Consider the following 21,107-nt stretch of genomic DNA (forward strand, 5'->3'; position numbering starts at 1 on the left):
TATGTAAACAATTACATATTTATCTCCCTTTGAACACTTGCTTTTTGATCAACTCTTTCATTTATTGACGCATACAACAAATTCATCATTTTCTGCATTAAGTAACACTTCATACACATAAATACGGAATATACAGAGTCTTTTATTTCATTTTACAGTGACAGTTGTGAAACAAGTTTATCTTAAAAACTTCCAATGAAATCCGGTTTCCTCTGAAATACGTTTTCACTTTCGGGTTTGTACATTTCTTATTCCTGGAAAATACAATAATACAATATATTTCACTTTCAGTTTCGTACGGCTGTTATCGCAGTGACAAACTAGTGCTTAAACTGTGTTCCATAGGCCAAAATAATACTAGATTTCTGGTCTCTTTATCAAAGAATTCAAGGAAGGTTGATATTTTTTTAACATGAAAGTTATTGAATTTGTTATAATGCCCGCCAGTATAATTGACAAATCTATGCAATTATTAATCTAACTTATTCTTTGTTAAAGAAATTGTGAAATTGCACATGAATTAGAGAATATATAGCATGGTTCAATATAAGAACTATGCCTTGTGCAAAATCAATGCACCAATTTTTCACTTGGGTTTATGATAGCAGTACACATCGTTGATTATCACTACCCGCCGCCATGTGGTGGGTTTATTGGTATACTAAAACATTTTCGCGTTTTTAGGACATGGAGCGTGTCACGTGACAGTTTTTCGATCCTGTACAGATTTGTTTCTGTTCGCACTTTATTTAAATGATCAAATATTCTATTTATATCTATATATATATTATTATAAAAAAAAACACACAAGAAAGAACTTGGCTCACGTAACACACCGTAAGTTACAACCTTCTCGGATGACCTTGACCTAATTCACACGATCCTTTTATTTATATATATAATTTCTACATTTTTCGCCTTTCATGCTGTACATTTGACTTAGATACAAGCAATTGATAATTTGGTGGTGATGTAGGATTACCACGATTATCGGAGATTTGTGGAATTATGCTTTTACTTAATATCAAATTGTAAAAATGGGTTGTGTGTGACGTTATCAATATCCGCGTACATTACATGTTAACAAATAATCAGCTCAGCTGTTCAGTGAGCTGATAATCTATGATAGAGATGAGTAAATGGAAATGTGTTTACATTACTTCTGTAAGGATTCTGGTTAGGAAATGTGGTTAGTTTGCATAAATTATAGACATTAGAGTTTTAGGATATAATTTAATATATCAAAATTGCCATGAAAAGAATATTCATTGTGACTGATCTGATATACATTTCTGGCGGCGGAAAAAAATTGACTTATAATTATAATGGTACGGTGTAAGATCAGGGAGAATGTATCTGCAAGTGATTATCCATGCAGCCATATTAATGCAAAGAAGAATATACTGTGAATGAAATACAAATCTAAGTTTGCTTAATCCAAACCCGTGTCTTAAAGATTTAAGTTACAGATACATACAAAATGTGTCAGTCTTTATATCCCTTTTTGCCAGATAGACACATCACTATAATTGCTTTGTTCTGCATTTTACAGACTGAGTATATTTTGAACTTGTGAACTGTTAAATGCAGCTAAAAAGCAGCCATCTATCGATGCTTTCTAAGGTGTTATAGTGTCAGGGATGCGTTAAATCTCCATACCAAGTTTGTTGTTTCACGTCCCAAGGCTAAGTCATCCTGTAAAGGTCAATAAATGTTCAATATGTACTTGGTTTCTATCGCTGACTGATAAAACGTTAAACATATAACGGCCTACTGAGCTTCTTAAACAAGAAATCTGGGAAGACGTTGAGCATAGGTAATGAAATAGGCAGTGACTAAAACAGAGTTCGTGCGCCCGTTGTATACAACAGACTCCGGTATATACCGGATTAACAAAATTTTAACGCAAACAATATCTTAAATGTGTATATTTTGTAACCACGGTGATACTAACCCTAACCTTTAGTCAGTATATTATGCATATTATACACTACATGCGTGTGGCTGCACCAGCTCTGTAATGAGAAACATCAAATGAAATACTGCATCATGACACATTTTGTTATCTCGCCAGCAATTAAAACTGACTTAATCAAAATAAAGGGTCAAACAGTAGATACACTAAAGAACAAAACAACAACAACAACAACCAAAAAAAATTTTTTTCAAACATACCCTGTCAAGATCAGGACAGTTTAGTGGCAGAATATGCCCGACGAGTAAATATCACGCCAAGCAATATACATCACAAACTTGAACGTCATCATGTTTGTTGTTTTAGTTCAAGGGTAAAAGTAACGCTCTTGAAACACGGACTAGCTTACTTGAACTACTTTGTACAACTGCAGAAGTTTTATTACGCGTTTAATTATATTGCATTTAGACATACGGAATCTACTGGAAAGTATGGGAGAAACTCAGTCAAGTAAGATATTTTATCTTGACCATCTATTTAAACAATTATTAATAATAATGCATATACATGTATAAATTGACATTATTGCCAACTACTCCTTCATTGTATTAATATTGTCCAGCACGGAGAACTCTTTTTCGTTATTTAAAACAAAGCGATAGATTAATCATTTTTGTTATTTAAAACCTAAAGTTCAAAAGTGATAAAGCATGAAATAATTTTAGCCAAATTTTAACTGTTTATGCAAAATACAGAAGTAGTCTGTCATGTATATACGAAGAAACATAGTTGAAAATTACCCTAAAATGTTATAAATATAAGCCAACATTATACATCATTTTCTGAACCTTAATTTGCGTTCCAATATTCTTTTTGAAAAAGATTTAAACTAAGTTCTTGATCACGTGAGTAGTTTTTAAATTCATTTATGGACAACACTGAAGTATGATCGCTTTAGATGTAAGATAGTAATAAGACAATTATCAGTACAGAGCAAAATCATAAATAAAAAAAAAAATACCGCATTAAAGACAATATTCACACCCAGTAATGATACATGCTTTCCACAAGTAAAGTGGAAACAGCATTCATTTTCATGGGTGGGTGTATTATGACATATACTGCTGTAAGTGAGGTGTACTCATTTTAGCTCACCACACGTTCAGGGTGAGCTATAAATATACTGGAATGATGATCCGGCGTCCAAATCCGTCGTCCACAATGTTAATAAACATCCTCACCTCTGGAACTACGGGGAAAGAATTAATTCAGGTGGTTCTGTCTGACACCTTTTAGGGAACACAAGTCAGAGCTAAAAATAGAAATACCTTTGAAGAGCTTCGTTTCATAAACCGCTTGATCGATTTTTATCAAACTTATCAGGTCATCTAAATAAAATAGGGACACTTGATCCCATATAGGGGTCGCTAGTGGTAAAATAGAAATGTATTTAAACGAATATTTCTCGTGGATATTCATGTTGCTCCAGACAAGCAGTTCCTGAGAAGAAATTATTTTAAGGTATTTCTTTTTTTAATTTCAACAGCTCCTAAAAGGATTAAAGTGTCTCCAATTAAACACATTTGTTAACCTTATCATGATACTACAAATCAAGTTTGATAAAGATCCATCAAGCAGTTTATATGAAGAAGTCATTTGAACGAATTTATATTTTTAACTCTAGCGACACTTTAAAGGGTCCAAGCGCCGCCCAGTTGAACAAAGTTTAATGAAGATCCATTTAAAGGTTTTTCTATTTTAACAGTTACTGTAGCAGCGCCTAAGAGGGGCCAAGTTTCGCCGATTGAACAATGTTGGTGGAGGTCTTTATAATGATTCTACATATCAAGTTTGATGAAGATCCTTCCAGCAGTTCATGAGAAGACGTCAGCAGTTCATGAGAAGAAGTCATTAAAGGGCATTTCTATTTTTTAGTTCTGGTAGCCTTTAAAAGAGGCCAATTATCCTCATTTGAACAAATTAGGAAATGACCTTATAAGGATACTACAGACCAGGTATGATCTATCAAGCGGTTAATGAGAAATAGTTCTTAAAATGTTTTCTATCTTTAGCTTTGGCGGGCCCTAGAAGGGGCCTAGGTTAACGAATTGAACAAACTTGAAACTGGTCCATGCCAGAATGCTACTGACCAAGTTTGGACTATCCATCTATATATACAAATAGCTCACCTTGAACAAAGTTCTGATTAGCTAAAATCAGCTTCGTCTGAATTATGTTTTTGGCTCCAGTTTTCGTGACTTCCTCCTTTTCTGAAAATACTATGATGCAATATTTACAATTTCAGTTTCGCGTGATTAGAGAAAAGCTGTATTACACTGCGTAAATCGAGCCATATTATTACGTTATTGAAGTACAGCCCGAACAAAACAAATTATCAAAAATACCTTGTTATACAGACATAATGTTTAGTATATTATCACTTTGATTATCAAGTTAGAAGGTAGTGTTGTTTTGTTTGTTTGTTTGTTTTAAGTTTAACGCCGTTTTTCAACAGTATGTAGTGTTGCAGATAATTAAACTAAGTAATTATGATATTAATTAAAATAAGACAATGACAAATATCTATATTACCTAAACAGTCTAACGTATCTATAAAGTTAAATTTAATTCACATTTTGAGTAGGAAACTGCTTTACATGTTTTAAAGACCGTAAGAGTGATGATTGCCGTATTATCGATATCGGGGCACATGCACGTAAATATCAGGCTCTAAACCACGTTCTACACAAATCTTAATTTGTATGTTGTTTTTGTACAAGAATTAAAGCAACGCTTTTGTGAGCCTGACTGGGATACTTCCTCTTCTGCTATTATATTTACACATAGGGTATTCGTTTGCAAGTCTTGGAGCAATTCCGACAGGTAAGAAATTTCTCATTATTTTTACCTTCTTGTCAATAAAAAGGTCACATTTATGACTTAAAATAAGAGTGTATAATGAAACACGTATACTTGTTGATTTCTTAGATTATTTTTCAACCAGTTAGATCTACTTTCATGTTTGATACCATAGCAGATATCTTTAGCGCACCTCTCGTGTGATTTCCTCAGTCCTGAAAATGCTATGATGCAATCTTTACACTTTCAGTTTCGCCTGATAAGAGCACATCTACACTACATGGCGTAAATCGATCCATATTATTCTCTTAGGCTTATTAAGTACAGTCCGAACAAAAAAATCAAACATACCTTACTATGCAGATATAATATCTAGTATTATTTGTAAGTTAGAATGTAGTGTTGTAAATAATTAAACTATGTGATTATGGTATTAATTAAAATAAGACAATAAAAAAATCTGTATTTTCTAATAGTATAACGTATCTAGATCTCTAAAGTTAAGTTTAATCCATATTTTGAGTAGGAAACTGCTTTACATGTTTTAAAGACCGTTAGTGTGATGATTGCCATATTATCGATATCGGGACACATGCAGTTAATATCACGCTTAGCCATATTCTACACCAATTTTATTTTGTATGTATTTTTGTACAAGAATTAAAGCAACGCTTATGTGAGCTTGACAGGGATACTCCCTCTTCGACTATTGTATTTACACATAGGATATTCGTTTGCAGGTCTTTTTGGATTCCCCGCAGGTAAGAAATTTCTCATTAGTTTTACCTTCTTGTAAATATAAAAGGGCACATAATGACTTAAGATAAGAGTGTATAATGAAAAATGTATACTTGTTGATTTGTTAGACTATTCTTCAACCAGTTAGATCTACTTTCAAGTTTTATACAATAACATATTTCTTTTTTTAAAAATTAAAGGTAAAAATCTTCATATAATTTTATTTAAAATCAGAAAAGAAGAAAATATCTCAATCATAATTTCCTGAGTGTTTAGCTCACTTCTAGTATTTTCTCATTCCTAAAAAATGATTTCAATTTAGCGCACAACTATATTACACTGCGTAAATCAATATTATTCTAAATTACGGCTTACGATACTGAAGTACAGCCCGAACAGAACAAATTATCAAAAATACCTTATTATGCGGATATAATATCTAGTGTATTATTTCTTGACAAAATTATTTGTAAGTTAAAATGTAGTGTTGTAGATGATTAAACTAAGAGTCTATGATATTAATTGAAATAAGACAATGACAAAAATGTATATTATCTAAACTGTCTCTTTAAAGTTAAGTTTAATTCACATTTTTAGTAGGAAACTTCTTTACATGTTTTAAAGACCGTAATAGTGATGCCTGCCATATTATCGATATCGGAACACATGCACGTAATATCACGCTCTAGGCCATATTCTACAACAATATTTCTTGGATACTCCCTCTTTTACTATTATATTTACACATAGGGTATTCGTTTGCAGGTCTTGGAAGATTTCTGGCAGGTAAGAAATTTCTCATTAGTTTTACCCTCTTGTCAATATAAAAGGTCACATTTATGACTTAAAATAAGAGTGTATAATGAAACACGTATACTTGTTGATTTCTTAGATTATTTTTCAACCAGTTAGATTTACTTCCAAGTTTGATACAATAGCAGATTTCTATTTTAGAAATTAAGTGTAAAAAAAATATCAATATTATTTTCATTTAAAAATTTAGAAAACAAGAATAGTTCTCAATCATATTTTCTTGAGTGTTTAGCTCACCTCAATTCGAATTCCGCTTGGAACGTTAATAGGAGGCTGTTCCATACATATAGCGCAAGACTGAAAGAGTAATGGTTGCCTAAATAGATATCGCGGCGGCTTCGTGGCAAATCATGCCCGTAAATACCACTCTTCAGGCAAAATAAAACGAAATTTGATTCTTTGTCGGTTGCCGTTGTACAGAAATTAAAGCAACACTTTTGTAAGCTGGACAAGCATACTCGAACTACCTAAATTACAACGTGTTGTAATGTATATGTATTGCGTTTACACATAAGATATTCGTTTGCAGATCCGTTCGTCGTAGGAATTGCGGAAGGTAAGATAATTGTCCATACTTTTCCTTGTTGCCAGTATAAAAGGGCACATTTTTATCCAAACATAAGTGTGTAAAGAAAACAAGTATACTTGTTGTATTGTTAGATTATTTTTCAACTTTCAAATTTGATACCATAGCAGTTTGTTGTGGAAAATTAAAAATACAAAACATTGATTTCGTATGATTGTTTTTTTTTTTATATTAGAAAATACAAGTTAGACTATTATAAATTGTGCTGCAAACTATATCAAAACGAAGCTGTTTAATTTACAAATTTAGATAAAGTAAATCAGTCTAATCGATAATTCGGTGGTTTTTGGCAAAACATGTCTGTAAATATCACGCTTTAGTGTGTACATGAGAAAGCAATTGATATTACTTTGTACGTTATAAAAATTAAAGCCGTACTCAGATAAGCCGGGCCGGTATACTCGAACTGCCTTATAAAATTGCAAAATAACTGTTATGTCGTGTTGTAATATATTGTGTTTAGAAACAGGGAATCGACGCCACAGAATCTTAGAAGGTAAGAAACTTTCTTCTTTTAATTATCTTGTTGTTAGTATCAAAATGAACATTAATAACTTAATCTGAGCATGTGTAAGAGAAACGTATACGTCTTGATTTGTTGGAATATTTTTCAACTAGTAAGTAATTGCCGCTAGCTGGAAACTCGTTCGTGTACATTTGTCTAATAAAGTATGAACAATTTGTAAAGTTTTGAATTGATTATTGTACCTTTTGAGTTGCTTGTTGTTCTGATAAATGAAAGTGTTATTAACACTCCATGTTTCAGAAAAGACTTACTGTAAATACAGGAAGGCAAATAATAGTTTTTGCAGTTATTGTTCTTCTTTGTGTATTCTGTGTGTTATAATAGGAGTAATTATTAGACCTTTAGTCTTACGCTTTCTTTGATTTCACTATTACAATGTTGAATCATTTTCAGTGTAGTGATTTTTTTAGCTTGTCCCTACAAATAATACCTGTTGTCTTCAAGAGGCACGGTTGTGTCACTGGCCAGATTCAAACTAGCTTATTACGGGTTCAGTGAGCGTTCATTTCATTGGACGCTGTTTTGCCATTTTGTTATACACGTCCTGATTTATCTTTTGACTTAAATGCGTCTTTAAAATATCCAGAATTTACCGATGATATTAAAAAAGGACAAAGTAGCTCTCACAACATTTTTTAACCAACGGAAGTGGACTGGGCCAGGCTTGGCAGTGAAAACGCATGAGCATGCCGGGAATCATGCTCTTTTTACCTGTCCTCGCGGATGTTGTTGTTTTCATTGCCAAACTGTATTCAGTTCACTTCCTTTTGTTAAACGAATGGCATGAGAACAAACTTGTCATTTGTTTTAATATCATCGACAAACTTCTGAATATTTCAAACAAGCGAGCATTGAACTAAGGCACCGAATCTAACCTTTATCAGAGCTATGGATGACAGACATAAGTCAGTAAGAACTGTTTCCCCTTGATACTATGTTTTCATATCAAATGTAGTGAATGAATCAGTGTATTCCGCATGCCTTATATAATAATGTTAAAATTCATTCATTTCCTTGTGCAAAACTAAAACCTAAGCCTGCTAAATGTCTAAAATTGACTGGTCCATCATTCAATTTGGGGAGTACCATTTATTATTCATAGGAGTTTTCTCTAAAAATCTACTGACTGAATAGTGAGCAGTGCAGACCATAATCAGCTTGCACCGATGTATAAGCTGATATCACTTGCTGCCAGCAGGAAAAAGGTTAAATACAATTTTATATTTTGTAAAGTCATTCCAAAATTTCCTTGAGAGGTCATTAAACATGTTCTTGAAATTATGTAAGAAAATGTCATGTTCATCTAATTTAACCCTTTGTCTTGTTCTAGTCTATACAAAATTGTTTTCTGATTTTCATTTTCAGATTTATTCCCTCGGCCACTCAAAAAATGGAGGGAGCCGTCGAACTGGGATGCAGAGGTGAATGCCATTTTAGTTTATTAGTAAATACTATAAATACAAATCATATTTTGCTCGAGAACTGTATTAATATTTACGTTAAATAAGAATTAGATGTCACATTTATGCGCCAGATATTAGAATTTCATTTTGTATCAGACACGTTTTAGTTGGTTTTCAATATTGCTATTTTGTATAAATGTAGGCGATCGTAGAATTGTACATACATTATATTGTACATACATTATGACGTATTTGATTGATATAGTATCCATTGATTTGGCAACTGAATTGGCAAAGACGTGTAGCATGGAGACAGCATTTTGTGCCCACTATATGAGTATTTCATTTAATATAATTTGTATAGCATTTTACATATTTAACACTGTCATGAATTTTTCATTATTTATAATAATCGCAATTTGCTCTAAAGTCAAAATTAATGCTTTGGATGCAGTCAAGCTTTGGATGCAGTCAAAACAGTGCATTAAAAATCGCATGTCTTCAGAAGACATAAGTCAATTATCAGATTCAGCCCATTTCCAAAAGCATATATATAGCTGAGGCAGGACATTCGTTACGTTTTAGCAGTTAAAAAGTAATGCAATTTTGCAGAGGGGCAATCTGATTACCTCTGCCTTAATGCTGCGCTATAGTGCATTACAAGGTGAATACAGAAATACCCAATGTGACACGGTTAGCAGAGAGGATGTGAAAAATGTGCCTGTCATGGTTACATTTTGCACATACGAAGTGCAACAACTTCTTGATTACATCGTTGTATTTTACTTCGATGAAATAGAAATATTGTTTTATACATGTTTATAGTGCATATTTTCTGACATGCCGGAGATATTTTTAGTACAGATTGTACCATTAAAATCAATAGCAAATTTGATGCATATCGGATTTATCCGACGGAATGAAAAGAAATCTAATGATGTAGCCGACCTAAACCCACTGATAGAATGGCCCATTCATGACCTTTCTATAAATTTCTTCGCCAGGTCAGAAAATATGCACTATATCTCTATACACTGGCTACTTTCATGTTGTGTACAACGATCTTACGTGAACACAGAGAGTGTCTATAAAGGCCTTAAATGACATATACCACGAATTTGTCAGGATGATCCACTTTATCTATAATTAGCTCGAATGAAACAGGTACAAGCAAGTTGCCAAATTTGAGTACGAGTTGACTTAGGTGCGAGTTGGACAGCATCTCATACATGTAGGTCACATCAGCATAAAGAGTACAATATTCTATACAAAACTGACATTTTTAAAGAGCTGTCAATGTAGCTAGACCCATTTCAGAGAACAAATCCTTTCCTTATTTTAAAAATTCACATTAAAACTGACATAAAATTAAGAGATAAGTAGGGGTCATATATATTCAGAAAGGTTGCTCTTGTCACATTTGCTTAAATCAGATTAAAATTACATTGCCGTGACGTAGTAGTACTATTCATACTAAAATGACTACCAGTTTACCTTTATAATAGACACTCTTTCCTCCATTAGTTTCCAACGCGTCTGAACTTTGTACAGGGTGAGATATTAGTAAAAGTGGATAATCCGTCTTTAGTCGGCCTTAGTCCATTACCCTGCGTCAAGATGTTTATGGAAAGTGCTTACTTTCATTAAACAGATATATTTACAAACTGTAGAAATAAACACATATTAAATTTTATCAATCCCGGATTGAATTTTTAGATATTCACGATTATATGATATATAGGTAAATAATGTCTGAAAAGTAGATCCCTCGGAAGCAACGAGAACAAGCCAAACAGTGAAAATTTCAATTCAAGGCAATTATTAAATGGAATTTCAAAGATGACATTCTTTGTTGTTTACTTTTTGTACCCGCCCCCCGCCCCATTTTTTGTTTAGAGTTTAGAGTTGCCCTTATCCGTTCGAATTAGTGTTGTATATATCTTAAAAAGAGTCCTTAAGCCTTACAGGATTGTGATTCAGCATCTGAAGTTGTGCACCTGGTGTTTTAACTTGGAACTCACACAGCTAGACCAGGGATATAGCCCTTGACTTCGTCAAAATGTGCATAAGATATTTGACCCATCATTATAAGACATTACAGGAAATTATGCAGCATGTTAAATTGTGCACCTGTGATTTTGTTAGAGATATCAGGCAGCCAGACGAGAGTTTTTGGCCATGACTTAGTCACGAGTATGCATAAAACGGCATAAAACTTTGTGTCGCACATATCTCAATAATGTCTGACCTAGGGTTATAGACACCAGAGGATTATTACTCATAATGTATTGTTGTGAACCTTCGACTTTGTTACGGATTTCTGTCTGACAGACCAGATTATGGCTTTTGCTTTAAATTTCAAAAACATTGATGAAGAGCATACATGCAAATGTATATGTGTCGCATGTTTCTCAAAAAGTATTTGACTTAGAAGCGTTGTGATGTTGCTATATAGCATAATTGTGAAATAGTGTACCGTTTATCTGTGTTTTGGATGTCACTCAACCAGACAAGGGTTATGACACTGACTTAGTAAACTTAATATGTGCTTAAAACCGTTTGTTGCATATTTTAAAAGTATGTCACCTAGAGTCATGAAACCATGTAGAGTATTATCTTGCATGTGACTTTGTGCACCCGAGTTTCTTCATTTCACTATACAAGACGAGAGTAATTGCCGTTGACCTTATCCAAAAAATATAAATAAATGTTCCATGTATCTCAAAATGCACTTGACTTAGAATTATAAAGCATTACAGGATTGTTAAATAGCATGTGAAGTTGTGCACCTGATGTACACTTTGGAATTTTGCTAATCTAGGCCAGAGCTAAGTTTCTTCAATTACTAAACAAGAGGGACAAGATGGCCCTAGGTCGCTCACCTGAGAAACACACCATAACAGTGTAAACATGTTTGACCTAGTGATTTCATGGAAACAAATATTCTGGCGATATTTCATTAAGATTGGACCAAAAATGTGATCTTTTGAGTTTAAACAAGTATTTTTATAGATATGACCTAATGACCTAGTTTTTGACCCCAGGTGACCCATATTCAACCTTGATCTAGCTCATATCAAGGCAATCATTCTGACCAAATTAAATGAAGATCAATTGAAAAAAAAGTCTCTATCACATGCACAAGGTTTTCCTTTGATTTGACTTAGTGACCTACTTTTTGATCCCAGATTATCGATATTCAACTTTGGCCTAGATTTTATCAAGGCAATCATTCTGACTAAATTTCATGAAGACCAATTGAAAATTACAGCCTACATCGCATATACAAAGTTTTTATTTGAATTGATCTAGTGACCTAGTTTTTGACCTCAAATGACCAATATTCAAACTTGACCTAAATTTTATCAAGGCAATCATACTGGCGTAATTCTAAGAAGATCGATTAAAAAATACAGCCTCTATCGCATACACAAGGTTTTTCGTTGATTTGAACTGGTGTGCTAGTTTTTTACCCCAGATGACCCACATTCCAACTTGACCTAGATTTTATCAGGGCAATCATTCCAACTAAATTTCATGAAGATCAATTGAAAAATACAGCCTCTATCGCATACACAAGGTTTTCCCTTAATTTGACCTAGTGACCTAGTTTCTGACCCCAAATGACCCATATTCAGATTGACCTAGATTTTATCAAGGCGATCATTCTGAAAAAAAAATTCATGAAGATCAATTGCAAAATATAGCCTTACATACACAAAGTTTTTATTTGATTTGACCTAGTGAACTAGTTTTTGACCCCAGGGGACCCATATCCAATCCCGACCTAGATTTTATCAAGGCAATAATTCTGACGAAATTTCATGAAAGTCAATTGAAAAATACAGTCTCTATCGCATACACAAGATTTTTCTTTAATTTGACCTAGTGACCTAGTTTTTTTACCTCAGATGACCCATATTCAATCTTGTCCAAGATTTCATCTAGGCAATCATTCCGACCAAATTTTATGAAGATCTATTGAAAAATCTTGCCTCTTTTCAACAGAAGGTCTTTCTAAGATTTGGCCTAGTGACCTAGTTTATGACCCCAGATAACCCACTTTCAAACTTGGCCTAGCTTTCATCAAGGTAATCATTCTGACAAAATTTCATGAAGATCAATTGAAAAATACAGCCTCTATCGCATACACAAGGTTTTTCTTTGATTTGAACTAGTGCCCTAGACGACCCATTTTCGAATTCGGTCTAGATTTCATCAAGGTTATCATTCTGACGAAAATTAATGAAGATCAATTGAAAAATACAGCCTCTATAGCATACACAAGATTTTTCTTTGAGTTGACCTAGTGACATAGTCTTTGACCCGAGATGATCCGTTTTCAAACTTGGCCTAGATGTCATCAAGGTGAATATTCTAACAAAATTTCATGAAGATCAGTTGAAAATGACAGCCTCTATCGCATACACAAGCTAAATGTTGACAGATAGAGGACAGAGAGATAGACGACAGACGCCGGACATCGAGTGATCACAAAAACTCACCTGGGCATTGCTCAGGTGCGCGAAAACACCTGATCCCTATGGTCTCACAACTAGTTTTAATCTGATGCTGTAATAATGTTTGATTTTTTTCTGTTTCCATCTGTTTTAGCTTGAACAGTCTATTTTATCAGACATTCGCGAGCTGAATCCTCAGAGGAAACCGAATTTATTGATTCTAGGGCCGGTAGGAGCAGGAAAGTCGAGTTTTATCAATTCAATTTTAAGTATTGGTAAAGGAAGAAAATGTGCATCGGCATCAACAGGGGAATCAAGTTCCAGCTGGACTCTAGAAGTAAATATTTGATTCCATATTGGCTGTTCTTCAGTTAAATGAGCATAGTAGTGCATTTAAATACCAGACTTTCTCTGTGTTGTGTTTCGTATATTCTTTATGAAAATAATTTATTATATTTTACTGCTTTGTATAATTATAAGTTATTTCAAGATTCGTATACAATAATGTTTTAACTGCAAATGAGGCTTTAAAGCCACTCATTTAAAGTTTTTATGGAAAATTTGAATCTTACACAAAGTTTGGCATGATGAATGTATCTCTTTCATTAACAGGAGTTTTGAAATGCAGTAAAAAATATAAAGTGTTTAAATAGAATTTCTGCGAAGAAAAAAAAAACAAAAAAAAATCATTCGATGGTGTCAGGGAAAGTGTTGTTTAAAAAATAAATAGAGGTTCCACCACCATCCCCGCCCCTCCCCCGCAACCCCGCCGAGCGAAATTGACATGATTGATTACCATAAATAAATAGCGGGGTCGAAGAGCGAAAACACGATGTTTAGTGAGTCCCGTAGGCTATTAAAGTCTGCCTTTTATAAAATAACTTAATAAATAAGGCAACAATTACGTATTGAGACCTTTGCTGAAAAGCACGCATAAAATGCTTGTCTAGCAAAGTTGTATTTTTTTTTCAGCTTAAAGTCTTATATTTTCATAATGATTATGTTTTATATTGATGAACGCATGCATAACGATAAGTTATTTTACAGCTTGACAGGTTCACTGAGCGAAGTTTACTGAGAAAGTTCCGATTATTAGACTGCATGGGGATTGAGCCCACTGATGGACACGGATTTCATCCGGAAGATATCATTTTCTTGCTAAAAGGACATGTCAAAAAAGGATATAAAGTACGTCTGCTGTTAAAGAATATTATTCTAGATATTACACGAAGTAAATTGTTTTGCTGTCTCAGTCTTTTGAATGGAAGTAAAGTTAACCATAAAGGTATCTAAAAACATAAGACAACATTTATACTTGCATTACCCAACCCAAATAAGGAAAACATAACACAGATAAAAAACACAAAAACGGAAGAATAAATAGAAGAAATCACAAAAAAAGTCAAAATAAGTAATTACAAAACATTACAATCCCATGTTGTTGTTAAACAAATCATGAATTTGTGCCAATATTCAATATTGTCTAGAAGGTGAGAAAACAAAACAAAAATAAAATTCTGATAGACAATATTTTCGACTTTTGGCTGCATGGGCTAATGATATATTTATAAGCCTGTTGAATACAATTAATGTGGTTTGAAAAGTTTTCCAATTAAAGTTTCAATCACGGATTTTATTTCTAAATTTATTACCTCCGAGAAACATAATTTACATAACCAGGCGTAAATTTACAGAGCCTGTCAGATTGGTTATATATTTTCTAAATAAAGTCAAATACTGTGAAATCATTAATATTCGTGGGGGACTAATTTTCGTGGATTTCGTGGTTGATTCAATCCACGAAATTTAATCCCAACGAACAAATAAAATTCCCATTCATTTTATGTTCAAAAGTTGAAATCCACGAATTCATATCCCCACGAAATTGCCGTTTTGACCAAAACCACGAAATTTCACGCCCACGAAATTTAATGATTTTACAGTATATATGAATGAGAAGGCAAATAAGTATGAATTAATTGAATTGTTACATATCGTTCGTTTTAGTTTAATCCTGCTGGCCCAATTTCGGAGTCCAGTGCCCACTTCAGACGCAATCCGGAGTTCGAAAACCAGACTCATTGTGTAATTTTCGTGATGGATGCAAAAACGATCTATTATGGTATACCACCGGCATATGTACAGAAAATCAGCTATCTGCAGGACAAGATAAAGCGAGAACGTAAGAGTTTTCTTGCATAGTAATACCAAAGTATTTGTGTGTCATCATGACTGCGATAAGATTTCTACGCAGGTTTTGAAAATATTTAATACTAGACAAAAATAGTTCACAATGACAAACAAATACTTACTTTTTGTAAATAGTGATTTTCAATTACTCTACCGCAAATTCAGGCTTGTAACTTTTATGTAACTTATCGATAACCTTTAACTTTCTTTTATTGTTGCCTACTCAATTTAAAATTTGACAAGCGAATCGCAGGTAAGTAGTTTTCACTTTGGCATGTTTTAGATTTGTTGAGAGTCAAGATTTGAACTAGTATTTAACACAAAAAGTATAATTCATACCGAAACAGCAATTACTAAACAGTGTTTTTCATCTTATATTTACATAGATGTGAACTTGCATATATTTTTAATCGCTCAATTATTGCATATTTTGAACATTTAGCCTGTGGCGGCAAGTGATTCTGTCAGACCAAGATAAGCCTGCACATCCGCGCAGCCTGCACATCCGCGCAGTCTTCACTGTTCGCTGATCAGTCAGTAAATTTTCAGTAAACACCGCCCTTTGAATAATTAATGGTATTGCCCAAACTGAATGATGGACAAGTCTATTATATAAATTTAGCAGGGTAAGGGTTAAGTTACAGAAAAGTGCAACAGCACAATCGTCAACTTACGTACAAACGTTCTTACATCGCTTGACAATTCACGTTTTTCACAGGTGACGTCCTGTGAAATGCATGTATTTCATATAACAACATGAAGTATATATAATTATAAATCTATATTCAACTTTTACAATGAAGAAACAAAATACATTGCTAAAGTTTTGGTTTTGTTTTGCAGATATTCCTATGGTTCTGATCCTTACAAAAGCCGACCAACTCTGTAACGAAGTAGAAAGAGATATTACAAAGATGTTTTGGAGCGGCAAGGTACAGGAAGCGGTCAAAACTGCAAGTGAAGTCTTTAGCATTGACCAGGAATCGATACATCCGGTCAAAAATTATGAAGTTGATTTCAACATAGAAACTAAGACGAACATCCCACTTCTAATTGCGCTGAGGCAGATAATGCAATATGCTGCAAACAGAGTGGAACGTGTGTAAGATGATGACGATAGTTACTGACGCCGAGTTTATAACAATCATACTACGACATTTATGTTATCATAGAATTCCTTTACATTATAGAGCTTTTCTGGGTCAAAAAAACTCGGTTAACATTAACATACGTTTTATAATCATTAAGTAGCACGCACCAGTATGTATGTCTGCATTTCTTATCTATTATAATATCTACTCAGACAATATAAGTGCTGTGTAACACCTCAAAATGGTAGCAACGCATTTTGATAGTTACTACCAAAATTCGGCCGAGTTTTGGTAGCGACAAATGCGTTGCAAAGGTACATATGATGTGTTAAGGATCATGGAATGGAACGTATTTTGGTAGCTTTTTCTACATCAGGGACTGTGCTAATTTTTACATTACGCAAAAAAAGAGAAACAGATAAAAGGAGGGAATGTCTTCTCTTACAATGGTGGGGGGAGAGGGTTTAGAGTTCCACTCCCGAGATAGTGTTTTCGTATAAAAACAACCAAAATGTAGATTCCTGAGCGTTTAAAAAGGGCCTCAAACGACGCTTCCTATGCAATAACATTGTATTGTATTTTTCGGAAGGATAGTCTACCGAGATTTTTTAAAGCGCGAAAATGTTGGTTTCTGTAAAACAAAGGATGATTGTGAAGATGGCACGTGGGTCCTTCACCTAGATATTTTTAAAACATCCCAAAATAAACATAGATGGTGAATTTTGTGTGTGTTTTAGTTGTCATAGATAAATATTTCCGGCTAAAAAGATTTTTGTCTCTTTAAAGGTGATGTGTTTCGACAGTCCACCACAAATATCTTTGAAACACAAGTAAAAGAATCATGGGTTTACTCGAATAATTTTCCAAAAACTAAATTCTTCGTCGTTACATTTACATTTTTATTTTGGTGTATACATGTGAGTGGTGTACTGGGGTCATCCCCCGACAACGCATGGAAAGGTGGATTCTGGTGTTTAGGTGGGTAAGAAATATATCATTTACTCAGAAATGAAGCTCCCTCCGCAATAAGGTATACAATGTCATGCATCTTATTATTTATCTACATATATAATGCGAATGATTTTCTCTAAATATTTATCGCGGATTTTGGCTTTTTTCTTCATTTGTTTACGACGCGTATTATGAGAACTCCTGCGGGGGCGGGGTCTGCGGGGTTTGGGGCGGCTCCAAAACTTGTTCGCTATCTAATGTGAGCAGTTCTTATCCAATGTTCATTCACCAAACTTGGTCGAAATATTGACATCTCGGGCAGGTTCGATAATCAGACGGAATGTCCCAGTATTCTGGAATTACGCCCCTTTAATTGCTCAAAACTGCAAGTATTGACAGCGTCAGCTCTTCATCTTCAGCAGTTCTTATCCAATATCCATCAAACTTTGTCAATATGCTGATTTGCATGATATCTCGGCCAAGATCGATAACCAGTCAGATCCTCTCAGTAGCTCTTGAGTTATGCCTCTCGAATAATAACTCAAAATTGCGAATGTTGACAGTATTCGCTCTCTTGCTTGAGATGGTTTTTTTTGTTCAATGTTCACCAAACCTGGTAAAACTATCTATGGGCATAATTTCTCGCGCAAGTGTGATGACCAGCAGCAAAAGATACTTCTGTTTAGCTTTTGAATGGTTTAAATGTAAATTTATGATTCTTCCTGCATTACGGGCGTATTTTGTGACGGTTTCGCACTCTTGTTTGATTCTGTGAAAATTGAAAAGTCTGTTTTACTGAGTAAATTGTGGTGAACAGTTGTGCCAACATCCTTCAATATCTCTCAATATATGTTAGAGTTGCATTGTGTTTCAATGATGATGTTTGACTGAATCTAGTGCCGTAAAATTTTCAAGGTCAAAAGGCCAAGGTCATATGAGCGGCTAAGTTCAATCATGACTCTCTTTGAAATAATATTGTACATTCGTCACAAAAAATTCTTTATGTAAATCATAAGATTATTATTAATACCGTTTTGCGCTTGATGTGTCCATATCCAACGTATTTTCGTAATATATTTTTTGTATTTAAAAGTACCAAATTGCGTTCAGTGTAACGCATTTTAGTTTTGACTACCAAAACTCGGCCGAATTTTGGTAGTTACCAAAATGCGTTGCTACCATTTTGAGGTGCAACAGTGCTGAATTACGATATTAGGTTGTTATACGGTAACATGATAATAACGTATTTTAAGAATACTGCTAAAAAGACATTTGATTTAGTAAAACGAAATTTTGACAGCTGAAATTGAATCTGATGATAGAATAACGAAAATATAATTCATATATAATACATTTGATTCGATACGCTACATCCAAGATTTCTGAATGTATTGATCTTCTACAACAGATAGATACAAGATCAAAACGAGAGTTTTTACATGGAACTACTGCGCTGCTGTAGTAACTACTAATAGAATTTCATTCCTTCTGACTCCTGATAATTAAGCAATAAACCAATTATTAATAGGCAGCTTCTATTTCTATCATCCATGAAAATTGTATAGATCTGAAACAGGGCGCACACATATGTGTTTTCTACATACAGGCGTACTTTGTCTGTCTCTCTGTTAGCTTCCATGTACATACTAGTAGGAAAAGGACTGCTGGTTAACAAAGTAAACATGCAAAGATATCATTTCATAAGTTTCGTTAAGACCTAAAAATTCATTATCCTCTGCAGGAAATGGATAGGTCGCCCATTCTACGAAATAGAAAGATAATATGAAGCAGGAGGTCGTATTTTCTTCTCCTGATCGTGTTGTATATTATCCGTGTTGATTGGCTGATCATGTTTAGTTCTTGAATTATCATAAATCTGAATCTGTGACTGCAACCATCCTCCACTAAATTTGTTTACAAACAATTCTACAACATTCTTGTTTTATCTATTTCTATTTTAGCAGCATTTTGTATATTTTCATACCTGTGTTAATAATGAGAGGAACCCTATAACGCTTTTTATATACTATGTATTGCCACCAGCAATGCCTCCTTCGTTCAATTTAAGGCAGTGGACACTCGGTATTTTCCATGTGATTGCACAGTCTTCCTAGACTATTCAATATTCTTCTGAGTCCGATGTAAATATAGTTCACCACTCACGCGGGTTTCCTTAAAAGTCGGAGAATTATGAAATCGCATACGAATTTTGTGTAATTCATCAATTATCCGCACCTAGACGTGTCGGAAATCTGTTTGTCGCATTGAACTACGAAGCGGTCAGAATTGCTGTCATGGGCGTTTGGAATCCAGCTAAGGAATTCTTTGAAATTCGAAATTATATATGGTTGTCTTTGTGCTAGATCCTGTGCATTTCTTTAAAAATCTAGAGGCTGGACTATTGGAAATTTAATTGGAAGATGAGCCATTACATATAAGATGGACATCGTAGTAAACATGCTCCAACATTCGGAGTGAACCAACCGACATCCTGAGACAAACCTATTGACGTCCAGAGTTTAAAACTTTAAATTCTAAAACTGAAGACATTCATTTGGGAGGTCAACATGATATCTTTCGAGAACATTTCATATGGAACGCCACAGCTGTCTTATGTCGGGACATTTGATGTTAACTTGTCAAAACAGTGTCTTATTATGTTTAAAAGCTATGTTATTATGTCAAGATGTGGTGTTAACTTGTCAAAACAGTGTCTTATTATGTTAAAACGCTATGTTATTTTGTTATAGTGTCGTGTTATCTTGTCTACTGAGCGTGCTATTATGTTTAAAAGCTATGTTATTATGTCAAAGTGCGGTGTTAACTTGTCAAAACAGTGTCTTATTATGTCAAAATGCTATGTTTATATGTCAAAGTGTGGTGTTAACTTGTCGAAACAGTATCTTATTATGTCAAACAGCTATGTTATTATCTCAAAGTGTGGTGTTAACTTGTCGAAACAGTGTCTTATTATGTCAAAAAGCTATGTTATTATGTCAAAGTGTGGTGTTAACTTGTCGGAACAGTGTCTTATTATGTTAAAACGCTATGTTATTTTGTCAAAGTGTGGTGTAAACTTGTCGAAACATTGTCTTATTATGTCAAAAAGCTATGTTATTATGTCGAAGTGCGGTGTTAACTTGTCGAAACAGTGTCTTTTATGTTGAAAAGCTATGTTATCATGTCCAAAGTATGATCTTGTTTTGCAGAGCGTGTTACTATGTTAAAAGCTATGATATCTTGTTAAAGTATCGTGTGATTTTGTCTACCGAGCGTGCATTATGTAAAAAGCTATGCTTTTTGTCAAAGTGTTGTGGGGAACTTGTCAAAACAGTGTCTTATTATTTTAAAAATGTTATGTTATCATGTCAAAGTGCGATGTTATCATGTCAAAATGTGGTGTTAACTGTCGAAATTGGTGTCTTATTATGTTAAGTGCTATGTATTATGTCAAACCCACCATGTGATTTTGTCTACAGAGCGTGTTATTATGTTAAAAACGTTCTGTTCCCATGTCAAAGTACCGTGCGATCTTGTTACCGAGCGTGTATTATGTTAAAAAGCTAGTTATCTTG

General features: G+C 33.9%; 1 protein-coding gene across 1 annotated transcript; it reads left to right on the forward strand.

The window, feature by feature from the left end:
- The first annotated feature begins 4,711 nt into the window (after positions 1 to 4,711).
- Positions 4,712 to 19,991, forward strand: LOC123539181 (interferon-induced protein 44-like). The gene is made up of 10 exons (XM_053530003.1): positions 4,712 to 4,798; positions 5,515 to 5,535; positions 6,278 to 6,298; positions 6,855 to 6,881; positions 7,375 to 7,407; positions 8,803 to 8,858; positions 13,455 to 13,637; positions 14,348 to 14,488; positions 15,308 to 15,482; positions 16,334 to 19,991. Exons 8-10 carry the CDS (start codon positions 14,402 to 14,404, stop codon positions 16,594 to 16,596), a joined length of 525 nt encoding a protein of 174 aa, XP_053385978.1. The 5' UTR covers positions 4,712 to 4,798; positions 5,515 to 5,535; positions 6,278 to 6,298; positions 6,855 to 6,881; positions 7,375 to 7,407; positions 8,803 to 8,858; positions 13,455 to 13,637; positions 14,348 to 14,401; the 3' UTR covers positions 16,597 to 19,991.
- Positions 19,992 to 21,107: the final 1,116 nt, after the last annotated feature.

The sequence above is a fragment of the Mercenaria mercenaria genome, chromosome 18 (genome assembly GCF_021730395.1).
Source record: "Mercenaria mercenaria strain notata chromosome 18, MADL_Memer_1, whole genome shotgun sequence".
Lineage (NCBI taxonomy): Eukaryota > Metazoa > Mollusca > Bivalvia > Venerida > Veneridae > Mercenaria > Mercenaria mercenaria.

What these genes read in the sequence shown, in the direction of transcription:
- LOC123539181 (XM_053530003.1), top strand. Translation starts at nt 14,402, where the DNA reads ATGGGGATTGAGCCCACTGATGGACACGGATTTCATCCGGAAGATATC. An exon ending in ATGTCAAAAAAGGATATAAA is followed by an intron (nt 14,489 to 15,307) that starts GTACGTCTGCTG and finishes CGTTCGTTTTAG; the next exon opens with TTTAATCCTGCTGGCCCAAT. An exon ending in GGACAAGATAAAGCGAGAAC is followed by an intron (nt 15,483 to 16,333) that starts GTAAGAGTTTTC and finishes TTTGTTTTGCAG; the next exon opens with ATATTCCTATGGTTCTGATC.